This window comes from Heterodontus francisci, chromosome 22 (assembly GCF_036365525.1).
Source record: "Heterodontus francisci isolate sHetFra1 chromosome 22, sHetFra1.hap1, whole genome shotgun sequence".
NCBI lineage: Eukaryota > Metazoa > Chordata > Chondrichthyes > Heterodontiformes > Heterodontidae > Heterodontus > Heterodontus francisci.
In genome coordinates this window covers 48,742,940-48,767,641 of record NC_090392.1, presented here as the reverse complement: position 1 = coordinate 48,767,641, position 24,702 = coordinate 48,742,940, and the positions used below count along the sequence as shown (strand labels likewise).

The 24,702-nt window shown below is 43.8% G+C and overlaps 1 protein-coding gene across 1 annotated transcript in view; it reads left to right on the top strand.

The window, feature by feature from the left end:
• The window catches only part of foxred1 (FAD-dependent oxidoreductase domain containing 1), a 50,268-nt gene extending 26,908 nt beyond the window's left edge, over window positions 1-23,360 (top strand). The window contains exons 6-11 of the mRNA XM_068053798.1: window positions 4,389-4,490; window positions 11,559-11,635; window positions 17,526-17,686; window positions 18,807-18,936; window positions 19,836-19,940; window positions 21,579-23,360. Of these exons, the coding sequence (XP_067909899.1) occupies window positions 4,389-4,490; window positions 11,559-11,635; window positions 17,526-17,686; window positions 18,807-18,936; window positions 19,836-19,940; window positions 21,579-21,833 (830 nt within the window). The 3' untranslated portion in view covers window positions 21,834-23,360. The remainder of the gene's footprint in view (window positions 1-4,388; window positions 4,491-11,558; window positions 11,636-17,525; window positions 17,687-18,806; window positions 18,937-19,835; window positions 19,941-21,578) is intronic.
• The last annotated feature ends 1,342 nt before the right edge of the window (window positions 23,361-24,702 follow it).

Below are 24,702 nucleotides of genomic sequence, written 5' to 3'. Positions count from 1 at the left end.
TAACTGTGTCTTTTTCTCCACAGATGCTGCCTGACCTGCTGAGTATTTCCAGCATTTTCTGTTTTTGTTTCAGATTTCCATCAGCAGTGTTTTGCATTTGTATTAAACTTCTAATGGACCCTGGTCAGGCCTCACCTAGAGTACTGTGCATAGTTCTGGTTTACATACTATTAGAAAGGACTTCAAAGCACTCAAGAAAGTGCAAAATAGAATTATAAGGATGTTACCAGAACTCCGAGATTACAGCTATTGTGAAAGAACAGGTTGGAGCTTTGTTCTTTAGGAAAGGGAAGACTTAAAATTGACTTGATAAAGTTCTTTAATATTCTGAATTGGTTGGGCTGAGTAGACATGGAGAGAATGTTTCCACTTGGGAGAGAATCCAAAACTAGGTTCCATTAAGTCAAGGTAGTTACCAGTAAATCTAATAGGGAAATAAGGAGCATTTTTTTTACTCAGAGTGCTTAGGATATGGTACTTGCTACCATTGGAAATAGTTAAGGTAAATAGCTTGGATGCTTTCAAAAGAAAACTAGAATAAATGAGAGAAAAGGGAATAGAAAGATATGCTGAAAGGCTGAGATGAGGAAACTCGTGTAGAGCATAAACACCAGCATAGACTAGTTGGGCCGAATGGCCTGTTTCTGTGCTGTACATGCTATGTAAAATTTCTCACTTCTGCAATGAAAGGTTGATGCCTTTTCCTGTTCCCCACCCCCACCTCCCTCATCTCCTCTCTCCCCACTATAGTTCACTACTCATTTCTTAACCTGGCAGGTGTGTTTCTTTCCCCAAATTAAATGACCTAGTTTGTTAGATTTTTTAGACAATATGTTGGGTGTATCAATACTATTTACTGTTTCCAGTATTTACTGGTGAATGTTGCCGAGGCTCGGTTCTTTAACTGTATATGCAGGAGCTTTCCTGAATCAGTCCATCACCAAGCATATTTAGCTTGCAGGATATAGCATCATCGCTGCCACCATGTTTGAATTTCACTTTACATCTTAATTCTTGAAGTGTTGTACGTCAGTGATTCTAATCATCGAAGTAGCAGTTTGTTTGGAATCAATTTCACATCTTTAAAATAATGGACTGTTTACTGTTTTGACAATTGATGTGCTGGGGATGGGAGAGGAAATTCTATTCTCAACCCTAGTCATTTCAAAAATAATTTGACCAATCTCATTAATGAGCCATACCCAAACGTTAATTTTCCACATTGATAGAGTATTCAATTCCAACTTTTGCCTCCTGAAATGTTTTACCTTGGCAGGCTTTTTGGGTTGATCCAATATTATCTCTGGTTGTTCTGATATGATTCCTATCTTTATACCAGAGGAGGATGCAGTTAAATACTGCAGTATATCTTTACCCATAGTTTCCATTGTCTCGGTCCCTACAGTTTATTGCAATTGAATGTCATTCACACTTTTATTTGTTAGAAACATTATTGGACTTGGTCATTCTCATTTGGGTCTGAATTCTTATTGGATTCACAGATTTCTGGATCAGTTCTATGAATATACTGTACACCCGGATTCATTATTCCCGTTACTAAAATCTTAAATTCTTGAGGATCTTCCAGCTAGGGAACTCTCACCGAGCTGGACCACCTGGACCGGTTCAGTGTTCATGATGCTGTTACCTGCTGTATTACCCCAACGTCTCACCAACTCATACTGGTGAGCATCGAAGTACTGTGAATCTGAGGCATCCCTTCAAGCTTTTTTGCCAGCTTTTCTATTTCTTCAGATAGCTTGTGTTATTGCCTAATCAACCTTGTTTAGTTCTGATATTCGCTCCTTCCTTGTCACTGACTGGCGTTGTGTGGTCTCCAGTTCATGTTTCTTAGGGACTTTCCATCCCACTTGATTCCCAGAATCAACACTTCTCTCTTGGAATCTGAACTTTTGTTTCAGTCTGTCTGATCTTTCCTGTAATTGCAACTAAAGAAAGTGCTTTTCACAATCTTGGGTTGTCACAAAATGCTTTGCCACTGATGGAAATCCAATGCCTAGTGCATAAGCTCCCAATATGTAGAGTGGACAAATGCTAAATTCAGCACAATATCCCCAATGTATCTGACAGTGTATTGAGAAATCCTGATATGGAGTTTATATTAGTGGAAAGGTATCAGACAAATCTTCCCCCATTCCACTTCAATACTCATACACCAAGACTTAGATTGCAAGTTATTACTTTGTCAAGTGGTTCCCTTACAGTGTCTAAATCGGCTCGTTATGGATTGCAATTTATAATCGGGTGCAAAAGCACACTGGTCTAAGTGCCAGAGACATCACAGACCAAGGACGGCAACAGATTTATTAATATTAGTACTTTATTTAACTAAGGTTAAAAGCATACAGTCAACGTCATCATAAGATTAATATTGGTGATCACAGTAAAGATCATAGAGTCATTAAGGCCCAAAAGGAGGGCAATTGACCTTTTGAGTCCATACTGGAAGTCTGCCGGAACTATCCAGGAAAACTTTTTTTTAAGATATATCAATAACATCTAAATCATGAAAACAACAGTAAATTAAGTGCAAGATTCAAAATCATAAAGTTGTAAACACTATGGATGGTTACAGTATGGTTTCCTACAGGTTTGTCAAAGTTTATGTTACATGCATTACTGATAGTATTGATAATATCTAGTATTGAGGCTGTCTCTGGGGTGATGTGATCAGAAAATTAAAGTTGCAGAAAAATTGTGATGCTGAACATTTGGCAGAGATGGGTGCACCTGATCTGTTTACTTATGTTTATATTAGTGGAAAAGTATCAGACAAATCTTCCCCCATTCCACTTCAATACACATACTCAATATGTTTACTTTAACTTAGATTAAGCGGTGCCCTCTCGAAGGGGACCACCTAAAATTATATGAACTGTCATTTTCATGGACATATTTCATTGTAACTGTAGTGTTGTCAGGATCTCAGTGAAGAGTAAAGCTGACTGTTATATTTTTGTACTTTATCCAGTTGAACTATGAAAAACAGCTACCAGCACAATTACAGTTTTTGTCCTTACAGATTCAGACAGGATCTGGAGAGGGCTTGAGTGTTTAATAAGGTGAAATACTTGTCAGTACAGGTCTGTCACTGTATAACACGGGGATACAGTACTGGTGGGTTCTAGGCCTGATACTGTATAACATGGTACAGTACTGTCACTATAATATGGGTACTGTACAGGTTGGCAGAGGTCTGTCACTATCACACTGAAGTGAAGTACTGATGGTGTAGTCTGCCATTGTTGGAAGTATTTAGAGAAGATAGATTGACTCACATTACAAATCTATTAGTACAAAATGAAAGTATGTTAACTTGAGTCCCTTCTCACTTTGAAGTCCATGTTCTGATAAACTTCTGATAAATATGAAATATAAGTGCATGAGAGAGAAAAACAAAAAGTGCTGGAAATACTCAGCAGGTCTGATAGCACCTGTGGAGAGAGAAGCAGAGTTAAGATTTCAGTCAGTGACCTTTCATCAGAACCTTGCTTTGAGGACCAGCCTACCAGGGCTTGGGGCTGCAAGTTGGACATTACTGGATATACTGTGTTGGTCCAGTTAGGTTCAATTCCCCCAGTGAGATGAAAATATTTTTAAATATCGGTTATTTGATTTACAATAAGTGCAACAAAAGGCAGAGAAGAGAGAATCCTCTTCAGGGCAGCACAGTGGTGTAGTGGTTAGCACCGCAGCCTCACAGCTCCAGCGACCCTGGTTCAATTCTGGGTACTGCCTGTGCGGAGTTTGCACGTTCTCACTGTGACCGCGTGGGTTTTCGCCGGGTGCTCCGGTTTCCTCCCACAGCCAAAGACTTGCAGATTGATGGATAAATTGGCCCTAGTATAGGTAGGTGGTAGGGGAATTGAGGGAAGGTGGGGATTAATGTAGGATTAGTATAAATGGGTGGTTGATGGTCGGCACAGACTTGGTGGGCCGAAGGGCCTGTTTCAGTGCTGTATCTCTAAATAAAATTTAAAAAAATAAAGGTGTATGCTGGTCTAGTCACTAATGTTATGGATACTAATGTGAGCTGAGTGGTGTTCACTTTTCACTGATTAATGATGGAAATAAAGTATACCCACTTGTGTCTGCTTCGGTGGTGCCAGACGGCTCTCTGATGGTGGTTTGATCCAGGTCGCAGTTTGCAGTGCATCTGACGTGTTTTAGATTATAACTTTTTGATTTACGTTTTATAATTACATCTGGGCTTAAGGGTTGAAGTCATACTGTGCTGTAGTTTGATATTAGGATGTGGGTCAATCTCCTGTAGAGATATGGATGGATAAGACAATTTAGCGAAATGAATATGCAGACTGTTTGAACTTGCCTGTTGGTTGCTGATCTCCTTGTGCTCTGTGGTGTAGGTCTGGAGAATGAAGGCTGGTTTGATCCATGGCTGCTGCTGAATGCGTTCCGTAGGAAGGCGATCTCAATGGGCGTGTATCAGTGTCATGGAGAGGTGATAGGTGAGTAGTTGACATACAACAATTGGATTTTACAACTCTCTAATACAAGTGGAGAATATTCAACTGTCTGGACTCGAAAGAAGAATGGATTTAGAATGGGTCATTTGGCACATTAAACTAGTACTTCGGTCGGTCTCGTCTCACCTGCCATTGACGTCATTGGAGTTTTAGCTTCTTTCACCACCTCATGACGTCCCAAAGTGTCTTGCAACCAATTAAATACTTTTTGAAGTGTCATCGTTGTTTTAATGTAGGAAATGTGGCAACCAAATTGCACACAGCAAGATTCCACAAACGGCAGTGAGATAAGTGATCAGAATTTTTTTAAATGGTGTTTGTTGAGGGATATTGGCCAGACCACCGGACAGAACTTCCCTTCTCTTCGAAATAGTGCACTGGAATCTTTTATGTCCACCTGAGAGGACAGGCGGGGCCTTGGTTTAATGCCCTATCTGAAAAATGACATTTCTGATTGCAATGCTTCCTTGTCGTTACACTAGCATGTTGGCCCTAGATTTTGTGTTCAGATCTCTAGGATTGAACTTAAACCCACAACCTTGTTACTCAAGGCAAGAGTGCTACCCATAGAGCCATGGCTGACATGTGAGACATGACTGTAGCACATCCATTTGACTCTGCCCTCCCTGCATGCGCCCTCTGCCCCCACTCCCCCGCCATTGAAAGGTAAATCCAGAAAAACACAGTTGCCTTCATCTTTGCCCTTTCCATCATGTTTGCCTTAGCAAATTTATGTAGACCAGGAAGATCCTAGGTTCAATGCCCAATCTGGGCTGTTTTTGGCTGATCCCATGTTCTATAACTGGCTTTAACAACATTAAGTCAGAGATGGGAATGTTAGCCAGGTTTCCTTTCCTAATGCCCATCCAGTTACCCCCTGCATAAAAATGTGCATGTTTGGCCATCAGGTGCGGACAAGACTCAAAATAGCCTGCTAGGTCTACGCTCCTGTGAAGGCAATGTATCAAATGTACTCAGCACATGTGAGCACCTTTAGTAGAGGAGGGCAGGAAATTCATGGGACAAAAGATTGGGGGGACTGAGGGAGGGAAAGTACAGCCTTGAATTGTTTCTGTCTAGGCATCAGACTTTGAAACTACTAACAGCTTGCTGGGGTCAGGGATTGTTTCAACAGACTGGAAGGAGGCCCATGTAGTGCAACAAGTCAGAACTTGGAAATTATAGGCCCATTAGCTTGATTTGGTCCTTGTCGAAAGGCTATTTGGCAAACTGGGGTCAAGTAAGGCTGTGTCATTGCACCAATGCTCTTTTCCTTCTTTCTTGCCACAACACTCCACCTCATCTCCTTGAAGCTCCCTGCGGGAGTATGTCTACTGTACAGGACGAGGGGGGAGCTGTTTAACTTACGTCGCCTCTAGTACAGAACCAAAGCCACTCCAACCTCTGTTATCGAGCTGCAGTATGCTGACTATGCTTGCGTATGTGCACCTTGAGAGGCTGAGCTTCAGACCCTCATCGATGCATTCAAGGAGGCGTATGAAAGAATGGAACTTAAGCTAAACACCCGGAAGACAAAAGTCTTCCTGCTCCTGCAGCGCAACACTGCCCCCCCCAGCTATCAAGAACCACGGCAAACCACTGGACAATGTGGATCACTTCTCCTACCTTGGGAGCCTCTTTTCAGCAATGGCAGACATCGACAATGAAACTCCGCATCGCCTGTAGTGTGCCAGCGCAGCCTTCAGTCGTCTGAGGAAAAGAGTGTTTGATGACAAAGACCACAAACCTGGCACCAAGCTCATGGTCTGCAGGGCTTCAGTGTTACCTGCCCTCCTGTATGCGTCGGAAACACGGACACTGTATAACAGACATCTCAAAGCCCTGGAGAGATATCCCCAGCGGTGCCTCTGCAAGATCCTGCAAATTCAGTGGTAGGACAGGCGCTCCAATATCAGTGTCCTTTCTCAGGCCAACATCCCCAGTATCAAGACATTGGTCATGGCTAGTCAGTTAGGTTGGGCGGGCCACATTGTTCGCATGCTTGACACAAGACTTCCAAAAAAAGCTTTCTGCTCTGAGCTCCATCACGGCAAGAGGCTACCAGGAGGGCAGAGGAAATGTTACAAGGATGTCCTTGAAGCCTCCCTGGAAAAAATGTAACCGCTCCACTGATTCGTGGGAATCTCTTGCCCGAGACCACCCAAAATAGTGAGGAAGCATCCACAAAGGTGCCAGCCAGTTTGACAAACATCGACATGCCCAGGCAGCGACTAAGTGCAAACAGCGGAAGGAGCGTTCCGAAATTCGAGCATCCCATTCACTCACCTCACCAAACGCCACCTGCCCCATCTGTGGTAGAGTGTGCGGATCCAGAATTGGACTATTCAGTTACCTAAGGACCCACAACCCTGGAGTGGAAGAAAGTCATCCTTGTTCCTGAGGGACTGCCTAAGAAGGAGAAGAAGATTTGAATTGGGTTAGTTGGGGACCACTGGGAGCCTGCATAAAAGTTATGTAAGCATAAAACAAAGTTAGATATCAGGAGCCTGTTCTTCTCAGAGTTGTTGACCATTGGAAGAAGTTGCTGGTATATGCAGTGAGTATAAATTCCGTGCTAGTGCTTGAAAGGATCATAGGAAGTAGGAGTAGGCCAGTTGGACCGTTGAGCCTGCTCCACCATTCAAACAGATCATGGCTGATCATCTACCTCTACGCCATTTTTCCCCACTATCCCCAAATCCTGTTAGTATTCAGAACTCTGTTGATTTCTGTTCTTGAACATGCTCAACAATTGAGCTTCCACAGCCCTCTGGGGTAGAGAATTCACCACCTTCTGAGTAAAGAAATTCCCCCTCATCTCAGCCTTAAATGCCCTGCCCCTTATTCTGAGACTCTGTCCCCTTGTTCTAGACTCACCAGCCAGAGGAAACATCCTATCCACATCCAAAAAAAACTGGATAAATTCCTAACTGGCTGACAGAGTGTTAAAGATAGGTGAGGTATTGGGGGATGAGTTTCCTGATCACCATCAAGGATCAGAAAGGAATTTCCCAGTTTTTTTTTTAACCCTTAATATAATTAATTTTATTTAATCCTAACTCGCACCAAGGCACTTATCTCCCCTGTGCTCGCTGATTGGTTCCAAGTGAAGCAATATCTCTTAAAAATTCTCATCCTGTTTTCAAATCTCTCCATGACCTCGCTCCTCCCTATCTCTATTTTCCTTAACCCCACAACCCCTTCCTAGATCACTGCCCTGCCAATTCCATGATCCCCTATTAACCTCTTGTATGAAGATAAGAACATGATTTCAGTATGGCACTGACAGAGAGCTGGAACCTTAGCCTGGGATGGTACGAAGAGACCCAAAGAAAGGGATGTAGTAAATAGTTATTTCCTTCGCCCTCCCTCATGTCATCAAACTGTTTAAAGTTAGTTCTCTATTGTGTATATAACCCATCTCCCACCGTACTAATCAGTGAATTTTAATGCTGTTGCTGTGGGTCTATTTGAAGATAAAGGGGCAGAGCAAATTGATTTACTGCTTATTAGCTCCTCTGTTTTGAATTGCTAGCTCATGTTGGGGGTACAGTTTCACATACACCAATTGTCCCCAAAACCTCAGTTATTCTCAATTTGTGATGCAGGCAGCAAGTGTTGACAGGCTGTTCATTTCTTGGGGGAGTATCAGAGCCAAATTCATCCTTGACTGCCATTCAGCACATTCACTTTCAGCAGGGGTCACTGGATAGTAACAGGAGCCCTAATAATGATTTCCCCTTCCTAGGCCTTGGGGCTTGTTGGAGCACCCCAGCTGTTCCGTCTAATATCCGCTATCGGAACAAACAGGGGATTGATCTAGGACCTTACAATCTATATGGCTCGACACACACTACACATCAGCTGAGGAGATATCACGGAGGTTGCAACTATAACTTAGTAAATCCTAGATGTACTATTATCTCCACAGTTCAGTTTCAAGAGCAAACTAGCTCCAAAGGTCGGAGCAGTTCGTTAAAGTATTACTAATGTCTACAAATTATCAGCAGCTCTGTAAACTATAGGGACGTGGGTTTCAGGCAGTGAAAGTTTAAATCTGGAAATTCAAATTAAAGTCTAACAGTGCGTTAAGGGGGCACAAGATACAACTAAAGAACGCCAAATTTAGAATCTGTGTTGCACATAGTGAACATGTGAGCGTCTGGGTAGGATAATGGAGGGGTAAAAACAGCATTAAAGAAACACAAAGCTGCAGCACAAATTCAATGTGTGCTACATTCTGCAGTAAAGTTGCTAACAAGCCTTGCCATATATGCAACACAATCTATCACTTCCACAAGGGGTTTTATAAACTGGTTTGCTCCCACACCAGAATTTCCAATGAAGTCCACAAAATCTCTGTTGGATTTTATATTATAACTCTTCTTAATGGTAGAACATAAGATAGACTTACATGATTGTAGACTTACACTTTTTCCAGGGTATTATCAACCCAGTTCACACATAGTGGAATAACAAGGTCATTTTTTACACTGATCCTTTAATGAAATCTGCTTGCTTCTTGATTTACTCTAAACTTTATAGCATGTCTTGTCTTAACTTGAGCTTGCAGAATTCTAACCATCTATCCTAAAATGTGCATTAGCCTGTACAACGCATAATAAATTCTCATAAAACAATGATATTACTATTGACTTCTGTTGAGCTATTGTACTCATTTCCCACTAAATATTTTAAACCTTCAGCTGAATCACTCCTGATGTATGCTATGATTTCTCCACACTTCCTTTACTGAAGCCCGAACCATCCTAAGGTTTTCTTTACTTACAGCAACCTGTTAACTTATTATACATTATCCTACTGTCTACAGGCATTGAGCTGCTGGGATTCCCTTCTGCTTAGATTCTGCTCGCCATTTGTTTGTACAGTGGCCTAGTGGTTACTCGTATGGTAGCCTAGTGGTTACTCATTTTCTGGCACCAGGAAAGAAATAGTCACAAGAGCAGTTATTAAAACCCAACTGAATCACTAAAGTCCCATTAGATCTGTTGTACATGTGACTTCAGTCCCATGCTGTGTGGTTGATTCTTAATGTTCTCGTGCGAACTAAGGATGCACAATATGTACCAACTTTTCAGTGTCAATCATATTCTAAAAGTTCCAGTTGGATGGTGTTGGACAGATTGTAGATTCTTCCTGCATTGATTAACTAAGGCGGCCAAATGGCCTTTCAAATCCTTATCTATCTTGTAAGCTATAACATTAAACTTAGTAAAATACATCAAGGGTGGTGATGATATTACATAAATCCATCTCATAGTTATGTTACTTTGTTTACAAAATGTGAACATGAACATAGGAATGTCACCCAGTCACTTTAACAAGACTACAAGGCCTTCTTTCCAAGGAAGCTTGAGGACAATTGGCGATTTTTATTTTTTAAATTTGTTTCATAGGATGTGGGTGTCGCTGGCCAGGCTAGCATTTATTACCCATCCCTAATTGTCCATAAGGTGATGGTGAGCTGCCTTCTTGAAGTGCTGCAGTCCATGTGGGGAAGGTACACCCACAGTGCTGTTAGGAAGGGAGTTCCAGGATTTTGACTCAGCGACAGTGAAGGAACGGCGATAAAGTTCCAAGTCAGGGCGGTGTGTGGCGTGGAGGTGAACTTGCAGGTGGTGGTTTTCCCACGCATCTGCTGCCCTTGTCCTTCTAGGTGGTAGAGGTCATGGGTTTGGAAGGTGCTGCTGAGTAGCCTTGGTGCGTTGCTGCAGTGTTTCTTACAGATGATACGAGCTGCTGCCACTGTGCATCGGTGGTGGAGGGAGTGAATGTTGGTGGTTGGGGTGCCAATCGAGCAGGCTGCTTTGTCCTGGATGGTGTCGAGCTTCTTGAGTGTTGTTGGAGCTGCACCCATCCAGGCAAGTGGAGAGTATTCCATCACACTCCTGACTTGTGCCTTGTAGATGGTGGACAGGCTTTGGGGAGTCAGGAGGTGAATTTCTCGCTGCAGGATTCCTAGCCTCTGACCTGCTCTTGTAGCCACGGTATTTATATGGTAACTCCAATTCAGTTTCTGGTCAATGGTAACCCCACAGGAAGTTGATAGTGGGGAGATCCGTGATCGTAATGCCATTGAATGTCAAGGGTAGATGTTTAGATTCTCTCTTGTTGGAGATGGTCATTGCCCGGCACTTGTGTGTCGTGAATGTTACTTGCCACTTAACAGCCCAAGCCTGGATATTGTGCAGGTCTTGCTGCATTTCTACATGGGCTGCTTCAGCATCTGAGGAGTCGCAAATGAACATTGTGCAATCATCAGCGAACATCCCCACTTCTGACCTTTTGATAGAAGGAAGGTCATTGATGAAGCAGCTGAAGATGGTTGGGCCTAGGACACTACCCCTAGGAACTCCTGCAGTGATGTCCTGGAGCTCAGATGACTGACCTCCAACAACCACAACCATTTTCCTTTGCGCTAGGTACGATTCCAACCAGTGGAGTGTTTTCCCCCTGATTCCCATTGACCTCAGTTTAGCTAGGGTTCCTTGATGCCATTCTCAGTCAAATGCTGCCTTGATGTCAAGGGCAATCACTCTCACCTCACTTCTTGAGTACAGCTCTTTTGTCCATGTTTGAACCAAAGCTGTAATGAGGTCAGGAGCTGAGTGGGCCTGGCAGAACCCAAACTGAGCATCATTGAGCAGGTTATTGTGAAGCAAGTGCCACTTGATAGCACTGTCAATGACACCTTCCATCACTTTACTGATGATCAAGAGTAGACTGATGGGGCGGTAATTGGCCGGGTTGGATTGCACCCATACTCACCTTGCAGGTCTTTGTTTCTAACAGCTCGGTGTAAGCATATTTCTGATCCAACAACAAAACCTTCAGCTGGCCCATCGCATCTGTCCACGCAGTGGGAAACGTTGAGCTTTTTGTCCACATCAGTGCCCTGTCACTGCGATTAAGTTAATTTGCTGCAGTTGGTGGGAGGATGGTGCAGCTGCTGTATGTACCAGTATTGTTGTAGTGTTGCTGATCTTCAGACTGCTTGATAAGATTTTTTAAATTTCTATATTTTGGCAGGTTTTCAATATTCCACCAGAGAGATGAAGACGGATGATGGCAGGAGTGTCTCTCTGAAAAGAATTCATCATGTCAACGTATGTGACCAGTTGTAACTTATTTCAGCTTCTTCACTGGTACAAGAATGGGCCATTCAGCTCAAGCCTGTTCTGCCATTCAGTTAGATCATGGCTGATCTCTGTCTTAACTCCATTTACCTGCCTTAGTTCTAGAACCCTCAATACCCTTGCCTATCAAAAATCTCAGTTTTAATCTAGCCTGAACAGCTTTTTGAGGGAGACAGTTCCAGATTTCCACTACATTTGTGTGAAGAAGTGTTTTCTGACATCACCCCGAATGGCCTAGCTTTAATTTTAATGTTATAACCCCTTGTTCTTGACTCTCCCACCTAAGGATGATCAATTTATCAATCATTTTAAACACCTCAATTAGATCACCCCTTAATCTTCCATACGCAAGGGCAAACAAGCCTTGTTTATGCAATCTTTCCCACAATTTTGCCCTTGTATCATTCTGGTGGATCTGCACTGCAGCCCTCCAAGATTTTTGTATCCTTCCTGAGATGCGATGCCCAGAACTGAGCGCAGTACTCTAAATGGGATCTAACTAGATCTTTATTTAACTTTTAACTTTCTCCTACTCTCTTTACCCACTCCATCCCCTGATCAGAGTGTGATTAAGTCAGTCTGTAACTAACCAAGTGGCTGCATGGATAGAGAAGTGTCTGAAACTGGAGCAGTTATCCTGACCTACTATCCACATCTCCCCTTGATTTGCCTAGAGACCTGGATGTTGGGGATACTTCTCCATTCTGGGAGAAATTAGTTGTTGCCTTCCAGCGAGAATCTCATCATAGAATCGTAAAATAGTACAGCAAAGATGGCGGCCATTTGGCCCATCGAAAATGCACCGTTCTTTCGAAAAGCAGTCTAGTTATGTTCTCTCCCTGGCTCTTTCCCTATATATCTGCAGTTTTTTTCTCTAAGTATTTATCCAATATCCTTTTGAAAGCTACTATTGAATTTGCATCCCCCACCCTATGCGTTCCAGGACTTGATGCTCATTGCAGAAAAAATGTTTTCCTTATGTCCCCTCTGGTTCTTCTACCTTAAATCTGTGCCTTCTGGCTATCAGCCATTGGAAGAAGTTTCTCTATTTATTCTATCTAAACCCTTCATGGTTTCAAACACTTCCATTAAATCTCCTCTCAGCCTTCTCTACTCTAAGGGGAACAACTCCAGCTTCTCCAGTCTATGCACATAACTGTCATCCATCATCCCTGGAACCTTAAAAATCTTGCAACTTAAGTCTGTGAAACAAACTTCAAGTTCCACTTGTTTCCTTTTCCCAACAAAAATGTATCCTGGCAATTTTAAATTCACTGTGAAGAAATAAATGGGGAAAAAAGTTTTAAAATCTGCAGAAAGTGGACCAACAAACATTTGACTGGAATGACATTTCCAACCAAGGTCACTGTATGTGGATCAGGAGCCCTGAGTGATCTTCCCCTCTCCCGAAACCAGAGTTTTTTTTTTATTCATTCATGGGATGTGGGCGACGCTGGCCAGGCCAGCATTTATTGTCCATCCCTAATTGCCCTTGGGAAGGTGGTGGTGAGCTGCCTTCTTAAACCGCTGCAGTCCATTTGGGGTAGGTATACCCACAGTGCTGTTAGGAAGGGAGTTCCAGGATTTTGACCCAGCGACAGTGAAGGAACGGCGATATAGTTCCAAGTCAGGATGGTGTGTGACTTGAAGGGGAACTTGCAGGTGGTGATGTTCCCATGTATTTGCTGCCCTTGTCCTTCTAGTTGGTAGAGGTCGCAGGTTTGGAAGGTGCTGTCTAAGGAGCCTTGGTGCATTGCTGCAGTGCATCTTGTAGATGGTACACACTGCTGCCACGGTGCGTCGGTGGTGAAGGGAGTGAATGTTTGTAGATGGGGTGCCAATCAAGCGGGCTGCTTTGTCCTGAATGGTGTCGAGCTTCTTGAGTGTTGTTGGAGCTGCACCCATCCAGGCAAGTGGAGAGTATTCTATCACACTCCTGACTTGTGCCTTGTAGATGGTGGACAGGCTTTGGTGAGTCAGGAGGTGAGTTACTCGCCTCAGGATTCCTAGCCTCTGACCTGCTCTTGTAGCCACGGTATTTATATGGCTACTCCAGTTCAGTTTCTGGTCAATGGTAACCCCTAGGATGTTGATAGTGGGGGATTCAGCGATGGTAATGCTGTTGAATGTCAAGGGGAGATGGTTAGATTCTCTCTTGTTGGAGATGGTCATTGCCTGGCACTTGTGTGGCGCAAATGTTACTTGCCACTTATCAGTCCAAGCCTGGATATTGTCCAGGTCTTGCTGCATTTCTACACTGACTGCTTCAGTATCTGAGGAGTCCCGAATGGTGCTGCACATTGTGTAATCATCCGCGAACATCCCCACTTCTGACCTTATGATTGAAGGAAGGTCATTGATGAAGCAGCTGAAGATGGTCGGGCCTAGAACACTACCCTGAGGAACTCCTGCAGTGATGTCCTGGAGCTCAGATGATTGACCTCCAACAACCACAACCATCTTCCTTTGCGCTAGGTATGACCCTAGCCAGCAGAGGGTTTTCCCCCTGATTCCCATTGACCTCAGTTTTGCTAGGGTTCCTTGCTGCCATACTCGGTCAAATGCTGCCTTGATGTCAAGGGCAGTCACTCTCACCTCACCTCTTGAGTTCAGGCCTTTTGTCCATGTTTGAACCAAAGCTGTAATGAGGTCAGGAGCTGAGTGGCCCTGGCGGAACCCAAACTGAGCGTCACTGAGCAGCTTATTGCTAAACAACTGCTGCTTGATGGCACTGTTGATGACACCTTCCTTCACTTTACTGATGATAGAGAGTAGGCTGATGGGGCGGTAATTGGCCGGGTTGGATTTGTCCTGCTTTTTGTGTACAGGATATACCTGGGTAATTTTCACATTGCAGGGTAGATGCCAGTGTTGTAGCTGTACTGGAACAGCTTGGCTAGGAGCGCGGCAAGTTCTGGAGCATAGGTCTTCAGTACTATTGCCGGAATATTGTCAGGGCTCATCGCTTTTGCAGTATCCAGTGCCTTCAGTCGTTTCTTGATATCACGTGGAGTGAATTGAATTGGCTGAAGTCTGGCATTTGTGATACTGGGGACTTCAGGAGGAGGCCGAGATGGATCATCAACTCGGCACTTCTGGCTGAAGATTGTTGCAAATGCTTCAGCCTTATCTTTCGCACTGATGTGCTGGGCTCCCCCATCATTGAGGATGGGGATATTTGTGGAGCCACCTCCTCCAGTTAGTTGTTTAATTGTCCACCACCATTCACTGCTGGATGTGGCAGGACTGCAGAGCTTAGATCTGATCCGTTGGTTATGGGATCGCTTAGCTCTGTCTATCGCAAGCTGCTTATGAAGTTTGGCACGCAGATAGTCCTGTGTTGTAGCTTCACCAGGTTGACACCTCATTTTGAGGTATGCCTGGTGCTGCTCCTGGCATGCCCTCCTGCACTCTTCATTGAACCAGGGTTGGTCTCCTGGCTTGATGGTAATGGTAGAGTGGGGGATATGCCGGGCCATGAGGTTACAGATTGTGGTTGACTACAATTCTGCTGCTGATGGCCCACAGCGCCTCATGGATGCCCAGTTTTGCATTGCTAGATCTGTTCGAAATCTATCCCATTTAGCACAGTGATAGTGCCACGCAACGCGATGGACGATATCCTCAATGTGAAGGCGGAACATTGTCTCCACAAGGACTGTGCGGTGGTCACTCCTACCAGTACAGTCATGGACAGAGGCATCTGCAGCAGGCAGATTGGTGAGGACGAGGTCAAGTATGTTTTTCCCTCGTGTTGGTTCCCCCACCACCTGCCGCAGACCCAGTCTAGCAGCTATGTCCTTTAGGACCCGGCCGGCTCGGTCAGTCGTGGTGCTACCGAGCCACTCTTGGTGATGGACATTGAAGTCCCCCACCCAGAGTACATTTTGTGCCCTTGCCACCCTCAGTGCTTCCTCCAAGTGGTGTTCAACATGGTGTACTGAGTCATCAGCTGATGGTGGGCGGTAGGTGGTAATCAGTAGGAGGTTACCTTGCCCATGTTTGACCTGATGCCAAGAGACTTCATGGGGTCCGGAGACGATATTGAGGACTCCCAGGGCAACTCCCTCCCTCCTGTATACCACTGTGCCACCACCTCTGCTGGGTCTGTCCTGCCGGTGGGATAGGACATTCCCGGGGATAGTGATTGCAGTGTCTGGGACATTGGCTGTAAGGTATGATTCCGTGAGTATGACTATGTCAGGCTGTTGCTTGACTCGTCTGTGGGATAGCTCTTCCAACTTTGGCACAAGCCCCCAGATGTTAGTAAGGAGGACTTTGCAGGGTCGACAGGGCTGGGTTTGCCGTTGTCGTTTCCGGTGCCTAGGTTGATGCCGGGTGGTCCGTCCAGTTTCATTCCTTTTTATTCACTTCGTAGCGGTTAGGTACAACTGAGTGGCTTGCTAGGCCATTTCAGAGGGCATGTAAGAGTTAACCACATTGCTGTGGGTCTGGAGTCACATGTAGGCCAGACCAGGTAAGGACAGCAGATTTCCTTCCCTAAAGGACATTAGTGAACCAGATGGGTTTTTACAACAATCGACAATGGTTTCATGGCCATCATTAGACTAGCTTTTAATTCCAGATTTATTAATTAAATTCAAATTCCACCTTCTGCTGTGGTGGGATTTGAACCCATGTCCCCAGAGAAATACCCTGGGTCTCTGGGTTACTAGTCCAGTGATAATACCACCACGCCACCGCCTACCAGAGTGCTGAGGCTAATTCCAAAGCACCTACTTTTGCAGAGATCAGGTAACTCATTGTGCACTGGAGTTTGAACTTGGGTTCGTCTGTCCTGTAATGCTTAGTGTGGAACTGAACATATCTGAGCCAAGTAGCAATAACTGAATACTTCAAAGCAGAAGCATGTCCTATAGAATCAAGGCATCAGCTTAACTTATCTCTAATCTGGTCTGTATGGCTGTTCCCTGCTAACTTTACTAACCATCTGGGAAGGTGAGTTTTTTTTTTAAACCAATTAGGCCTTGAATTCTCTGCAACACAGAGCACAAGGTGAGATTAAGACCTTCTCTTGGGTATCCGATGAGAGAGAGGATCTCTTGTAACACTCCTTCCTTATGGAGAAATGTTTAGCCAGCTCTCAGCACCTCCGAGAAGACATTTGAGACTTTGCAAGGAATCTTGAGCACAAAACTTTGCTGTGATGCAGCCCCAACCTCTATACCCCCACCGTTGGCAGCCACGCCTCAGGTGCCTGGCCCAGGGCCCCTATGTTCTGGAATTTCCTTCTTAAACCTCTCCACTTCTCTACCTTTCTCCCTTCCTAAAGTCTATCTCTTTAATCAAGTTTTTGGTCACGTATGCTCCTGTGAACCACTTTCGGACGGTCTACTACGTTAAAGGTGCAATATAAGTTATTGTGCCTTTTAGCAGGTTAAATATATTAAGTCTGTTTTCTTTCTTAGTCAGTTAGTCCAGAGGATTAAATCAAGCCCCTAGCAGAAGGATTTACCGCTGTGTCCTGTTTTACTGTTGCATTCTGTCACTCATTGCTCCCCTGAGGCCACCCACCATGCCCCCCCCCTTTACCCCCTCCCAAAGCCACCTCAGAGCCAGCAATCATTGAAATCAGTTGATGTGGCGAGAACTTTAACTTTTCCGATCTCATGTTGTTAGAAACCCCATAAAAAGTCACGCATTGTTCAGTCAGGTATAACTGGGTTTTTAATGGGGATCTGAGTAGTAACTAGTGCTGAGCAACCAATCTGGCTCTTAAAAAAAAATGTTTACATTTGACACTTCCCCGGCATGTGCCATTGGGCTTGTCACACAAGCATATAGTTAAGTGATGGATTGGGATCTAGTATTGACCTTTGCTGTGTCTTTTGGGTGACAGGTGCGGATGCCAAATAGTGTGGAGTACCAGCCGGTGGAATGTGCGCTGCTGATCAATGCAGCTGGAGCATGGTCAGGAAAAGTGGCAGAGATGATCGGGATTGGTAGTGGACCTCAAGGTACCTTGGAAGGCATAAAACTCCCAGTAGAGCTTAGAAAAAGGTGAGCAAGTGAAGCAGGGTCGTGGCAAAATATAGAGCGTGGAAGTTTGCATTATAAAGCACACAGAATCTGCAGTAAAAATAAAAAAATTCTTTTTTTTGCAGAGGTTTTCACTATGATAGGAGAATGCAGGATTTTGTGAATGAATTTCTATTTTTCATAACCTGATGTACCAGTCACCCCATTGTATTTAAAGTCACGCATGAAGCACAATGACATGCCCCAGTAATAACCACTGGCACAATCTGAGGTTTGCTGGGATGGAGTAGTCAGGGGCGCATGGGATTGAATAGGTTACTTCCTGTGATTTTTCCCCAGATGGAGACTTACTGATTTCAGCATGGGGCACAAAGGATCTAATTCCTGCTCCAAAGGAAGAGGCTTGGGGAGAGCAGAAAACTGTTACCCGGCCACTATTGACGTAGTCTGTAGCAATCTATCGAACAGTGTCATTGGTGAAGATCTCACAATAGTTGGGTGCCAAACAAATGAGGGCAGCTTAAACATTTTGTTAAACTTTCTAAGGTTGAGTGATCTATCTGAATGGGAACATTTCTAGAATCTATAATTACTGACATTTTAGCCGTACCCACCAATTCCTTTGCAAACTAATTGACCTGACACAGAAAGTCCCTGCTCATTTCTCATAACACTGAGATTTAAACAGGCAATACTTTTCTATTCAAGCATGCACGTACTTTTTTACAATTTGTATGTTCCCTCCCCTTGGGATGATGATTCTTAGTACAGTAAGTTTCATGTTAACTATAAATTCATTCATCCAGGTGCCCATTCTTCATGTAGTAGCCAAGGCAGAGAGTGTCAGCAAGACTGCTTGACTTTAGGTGGTCCTGATCCTGTTTTCACCTGAAGTCCTCACTTTCCAGCAGGAGATGATAGTTAACTATCAAAAACAGGATCCCTGGCTTTCCTCCCCCTGCCAGCCCAAGTGTGATTAAAGTTAGTCGTAATGTCTACCACTGCCCCAGTCAAGATCAATTAGTTCAGCAGATTCTGGGACCTTATGGGCTTTGAGATTGTTAATGGTGGTCCAGCATCTGTTAGGTCATCATAGCAGCCTCCAAAAGCTCTTTAACCTCGTCCCCTTCTTCTCTATTAGATATGTGTATGTCTTCCACTGCCCAAATGGTCCAGGGCTGGAATGCCCAGTAACCATTGACCACATGGGGGTATACTTCCGTCGAGAAGGTTTAGGAGGAAACTATCTGGGAGGACTTTCTCCAATCGAGGTAAGCACTACCAGGTCTGTGTAAACTGTGGAATACATTTCTCCTTTTGTATATAGAAGCTTGTAGTCTTGGTTGGCAAGATGACTGTGTCCTGATGCCTGTGAAGATGCGACTTACTCTGCCTCAGTATCTTTTTTCTCATCTGCAGTCTTCCACCATAACCCCCTTTCTCCATCCCCGCCCAACCACCAAACTCTGCCAGGATAGTTCCATCCTCCTTTGCAGAGTATATGATGATTCCACCTGCTGTGGATTCAGCAGAATTCCACTACTCCAGGCTCTTCATAGTACCATACAGCACAAAAAGGGGCCATTCGATCCATCATGCCTATGCCAGCTCTTTGAAATAACAATCCAATTAATTCCCCTCCCCTGTTCCTTACCCATAACCCTGCAATTTTTTCCTATTCAAAGTATTTTTCCTATTCCCTTTTGAAAATTACATTTACCCTTTTCATGCAGAGCATTTTGTTCTTTGCACTTTAACATCTAGGAGCTGGATATAAGTCCAGCTGAGGCAGGCGAATTGTAAGTCTGGTCTATGTGCCAGCAACTATGTGAAATGAAATTTGGTCAGTCTTAATCCAGTTGCAGTTCCAGAGCTGGGAGTGCCTAATTGGGCGCTATAGAGGGATCTTTACTCTTCAGCTGACCTGGGAGTGCCCGATTGGGCACTGCAAGATGATTTTTACTCTACATTTTGCCCATGCTGCGCTTTGTCTGGAAGTGTTTGATGGGGCAGTTTCTATTTCTCAATCTCTAACATCCTTCAGCCTGAGCACAACATTCACAAAAGTGATATAAATAGAATATGCCCATCTCTTTTGCTGTGAATAAAGCAAATTTTAGTGAATTGACATGAAACCTCTCTCAATAACTCCAATTCCTGGCTCTTATAGGAGGAGGAACCAGACAACAGTGATCTGGAAGTGGATTATGCATACTTCCATGAGGCAGTGTGGCCCAATCTGGCCCAGAGAGTACCTTCCTTTGAGTCCCTGAGGGTAAGTTATTTACGTGGAATCTTTAACATCTTCAAAGGGTATTGATGCAATGTCATCTGGCTGTCCCTGAATGCTATTTTCTTGTGATTGAGGCCAGGGTTTATCTAACTGCAGTACCTTGTTAGACTGACCATTCTTCATGTAGGAGCCCACTGAATGCTGATGGTCAGCTGTTTACATCATGCAAGCTGAAGTCACTGGATGTAGTCTGGAACGGTCACTCTGGGTGTTTATTTACTTCTCCTTGGCTTAGGTGCACTGATCAATGTTAGCTGGGGCAGTCGTGCACACTCTAACATCAGCTAATTCAGTACACACTGCAGATTAAACCTCAGACTCTCCTGGCCTAGATATCTCTATTGTGTGGGCAATGCCTTTCCCATTGAGCCAACTGGGGAAGCTGACAGATGATTATGCCCCAAACTGGGGCCCACAAATGTGTCTGCCAAGCCATCAGATTTCTGTTTGGCACCAGGCAATCCAAGAATACTTTGTGAATTCTGTATTTCAAATATACCTGTTTGTTAACTCAACTGGCACATTGTACCAGAATTTGCGACAACGAATTTAATGGTGCTCGCCATTCCTAATGTTTAAATCGCTCAGCAATTTGTGGTGAGGGAAAGATACCTGTGAGTTGTGAATTGCCAGAAAGTCCTGGATATTTTGTCCCTTCCACTCTTAGCTTCACAAAAGTAGCAGCTTGCCCTCAACTTCTCTGGGTTTCAAGGAATTGTTGCATTTGCACATTACTTGCCAATTCCACTCACCGCAGAACGTTTGTGTGAGTTCTCAACAGCATAAATACCCTTTTAATGGCGAGATTTATGTTCCTGCAATGCCATTCAACCTCTCCAGCCCAGAAAGGGAATAGAAACTGTAAAGTTTCATTCCTGCAGGTAGTAAATTGTCGTTCAAGATATTTAATTATTTTGATTTTGGTCTTGCTTTTTTTTTTGTCTCTTTTTTTTTCTTAATTCAATCTTTTTTTTTCTTTTTGTAACTGATTTCATTATAGTTAATTCACTCTATTTCCTTCTCCATCGTTCCTCTCTCAATCAAATCTCATTGGCTAAGGAGAGAGATTGGTCCTGTTGTTGAGTAAGATGCCAGATGCTCTTCTTGCACTGTTATCAACTTGCACTTCCAGCAGCTTGCAGAATAAAACATTTTTGAGCTGAAGGGTGAAGGAAAAGTCCAGCTGCAAGATGCCCAGCTCCTGTTAATTCTAGGCCATTATTTCTGTTGGTCTCTCTATCTTTGTAACCACCACCAGTTCTTTAACCCTCCAAGAACTCTGCATTCCTACAACTCTGGCCTTGTTCACTTTGCCCCTTCATTTGTGGATGTGCCTTCTCCCATCTAGGCCCTAAGCGATGGAATTCTCCACCTCTCAACCGTTCTTCCTCTCCTCCTTTAAAACCCTCTTTAAGTTTTATCTCCTTGACCAAGCTTTTGGCCACTTGTCCAAATGTTTCCTCTTTTTCAGAAAGGGGTCTCTGCAGGGGGGTGGGGTTTGCATGGGGTCTGGTGGGGGTTCTGTGTATTTGCACTGGTTCTTGTGGGTGTGCATGTTTGCAGTGGGTCCTCATGAGAGGTAGTTACCATTGTTCTAATCTAACGAATTTCTGTCTTCAGTTGAAAAGCGCCTGGGCAGGTTACTACGATTACAACACCTTCGACCAGAATGCAATCATCGGCACTCACCCACTGGTTACCAACATGTATTTTGCGACTGGCTTCAGTGGGCATGGCCTGCAGCACTCGCCTGCCGTGGGCAGGGCCATCGCTGAACTTATTCTTGATGGAAAGTTCAAAACACTTGACCTAGGCGCATTTGACTTTATCCGATTCTACAAAGGAACCAAAGTACTGGAGAATAACATAGTATGAAATTCTGCAGCACTGCAGTGGTCAAACTTCCTAAAAGACGCATGATAAATTATTTTTGATGAACTATTGTCTATAATTTATAAGACCGTAATCATGCCAGATCATAGGCCTTCAGTATATGAATGTTTGGATGCTCTTGGACTGACCTTTTAAAGAGAACTTTAATTCACTGCCGTTTGTTTCGCCAGACTTGTCCTCCCATTTCTTTATTGCGAAGACCAAAAGGCACTGCGGATTGCCAGTGAGACCCACTTCAGGTGCAGGAGCAGTGTCCCTTTATAAAGTTGTTAGTGTGATCACCTAGCACCTAGTTTTAAAAATGCCAAACTATTAGCAGCACCTATAGTCACAGTTTCTATCTCAACCCTTTCCATGGGTTTTTATTCTGAAATAATTAGTGCAGCAATTCTTCATCTTACGAATCCCAACTGCCCACCCTTTCTCTTTTTTAACACCCTAGCTTCCCAAGTAAACTCGTCTTACTTGAACCTTCTTGATTTCTGCATCTTAAAGCCTTTCCAGTGCCATGCATCCCACAGCCCATAAACTAAGAGATGCTGCACATTTTTTAAAAAGTGGAGATGCTGCTGACCAGTGCTGACATCTGGGACAAACTGTTCAATGCAGAAGTACGGCCCCATTTTCACTGCATACTCCCTCATTGCAGGAGTATTTCTGTTATATAGATCTAAGAAGGACTGGAACTCCTGGCTGTTAGTCCCTTGGAAGTGTTGATGAGGGGGTGGAGGGGAAACCACACTTCCAGTGGGAAAGGAATTTCAGAAAATCCCAAGTGCTCAGCTGGTGGTTTTCATAGGATTACATAGAACATGTAGCAAAAAAACTGGCCATTCGGCCCAACTAGTCCATGCTGGCGCTTATGTTCCATTCGAACCACCTTCCCTCCTTCCTTGTCTAATCCTATGAGCATAACTGTCTTCTCTTAAGCTTTTCCAGCCTCTCCTTAAATGCATCTATCCTGTTTGCCACTCTCTATTAGCAGGTTCTGCATTCTCACCACTCACTGGGTAAAGATGTTTCTTCTGAATTACTGATTTCTTTGTAACTGTCTTACATTGGTGACCTCTAATTTTGCTCTTCCCCACAAGTGGAAACATTCTCTCTGTCTACTTTATGAAAAATTTCATAATTTTAAAGACCTCTATTAGGTCACAGCTCAGCCTTCTCTTTTCAAGATAGATAGGTATAGTGCAGCATTTTTGGCATCATCTTGGGAAATCCTTTTTGCACACTCTCCGGTGCCTCTATCATTTTTTTTTAATAATATGGCAACCAGAATTGTACACAGTACTCCAGGTCTGGTCCAACCAAGGTTCGATACAAGTTTAGCATTTATCTATGTTGAAATTCAATTGCCAATTATATGCCCATTTTGCAAGTTTAATATCTTGTAATTTGTTGCAGTTCATCTCAGTATTGACCATCCCCCACAATTTCTCTTGTATGTGTGATACAGAACTTATTTTTAAAAAGCTATTAAATTAATAGTACATGCTTTCAAATGCAGTAAGTATTAAGACAATTTTTTTGAAAAATTATAACCAGTAAAATAAAATGGAGTTTTATATTTGCTGTAAAGACTTGAGCTGAGAATTATTGTCCTACTTTGCCCAGCAGTAAAGGGTTGAGCCATACAGACCGTAAGGTCCCAGGTACAGTCTTTGGTTTGCATTGGATGGTTGAGGAATAATTCTTGGTCAGGACACTAGAAGCTCCTGCTCTTTGAATAATGCTGTAGAATCTTTTACATCCACCTGAGATAACAGCTGGAGCCTTGGTTTAACGACTCATCCAAAAGACGGAACCTCCAACAGTGCAGCACTCCTTCAGTACCACACTGGAGGGTCAGCCTAGATTATGTGCTCAAGTCTCTGGAGTGAGACTTGATCCCACCATCTTCAGGTTTGGGTGAAAGTTACAGAAGGAAACAAAACTCAATGTTTTGAAGGACTATACCGTGTAATAGCCCCTATTCCTGGAATGGGAAATCAAGCTTTCTCTGTTTTTCCTCCACCATTTCTAACTTTCTATAAGTTAGATATCATAAATGGGAGGATTTTGAGAAGGAGTAGAAGTGAGAGACCGTGGAGTGCATGTCCACAGGTCCCTGAAGGTGACAGGACAGGTAGATAGAGTGGTGAAGAAGGCATATGAAATGCTTTCCTTTATTGGCCGAGGTATAGAATACAAAAGCAAGGATGTAATGTTGGAACTTTATAAAATGCTGGTTAGGCCACAGCTGGAATATTGCGTACAGTTTTGGTCACCACATTACAAGAAGGACATAATAGCTCTGGAGAGAGTACAGAGGAGATTTACAAGAATGTTACCAGGGCTTGGAAGTTGCAGTTACGAGGAAGGATTTGATGGGCTCGTGTTGTTTTCCCTAGAACAGAGGGGGAAGCTGAGGGGGAACTTAATTGAGGTGTACAAAATTGAGAGGCCTAGATAGAGTAGACAGGAAGGACCAGTTTCCCCTAGCAGAGAGGTCAATTACCATGGGGCACAGATTTAAGGTGATTGGTAGAAGGATTAGAGGGGACATGAGGAAAAACTTTTGCACCCAGAGAGTGGTGGGTGTCTGGAATTCACTGCCAGGAACGGTGGTGGAGGCAGAAACCCTCAATTCTTTTTAAAGGTACCTGGACATGCAAGACAATGGACCAGCTTCTGGAAGGTGGGATTAGGTTGGGCGGCTAGTTTGTTCGGCTGGCAAGGACACGACGGGCTGAATGGCCTCCTGTGCTGTAATTTTTCTATGGTTCTATAAATATTTAAAAGCACAAACTTGCCTTCATAGACCACGGTGAAAAACAAGTTTCTTTGCTTGGCTCCCGTGCCATTAATT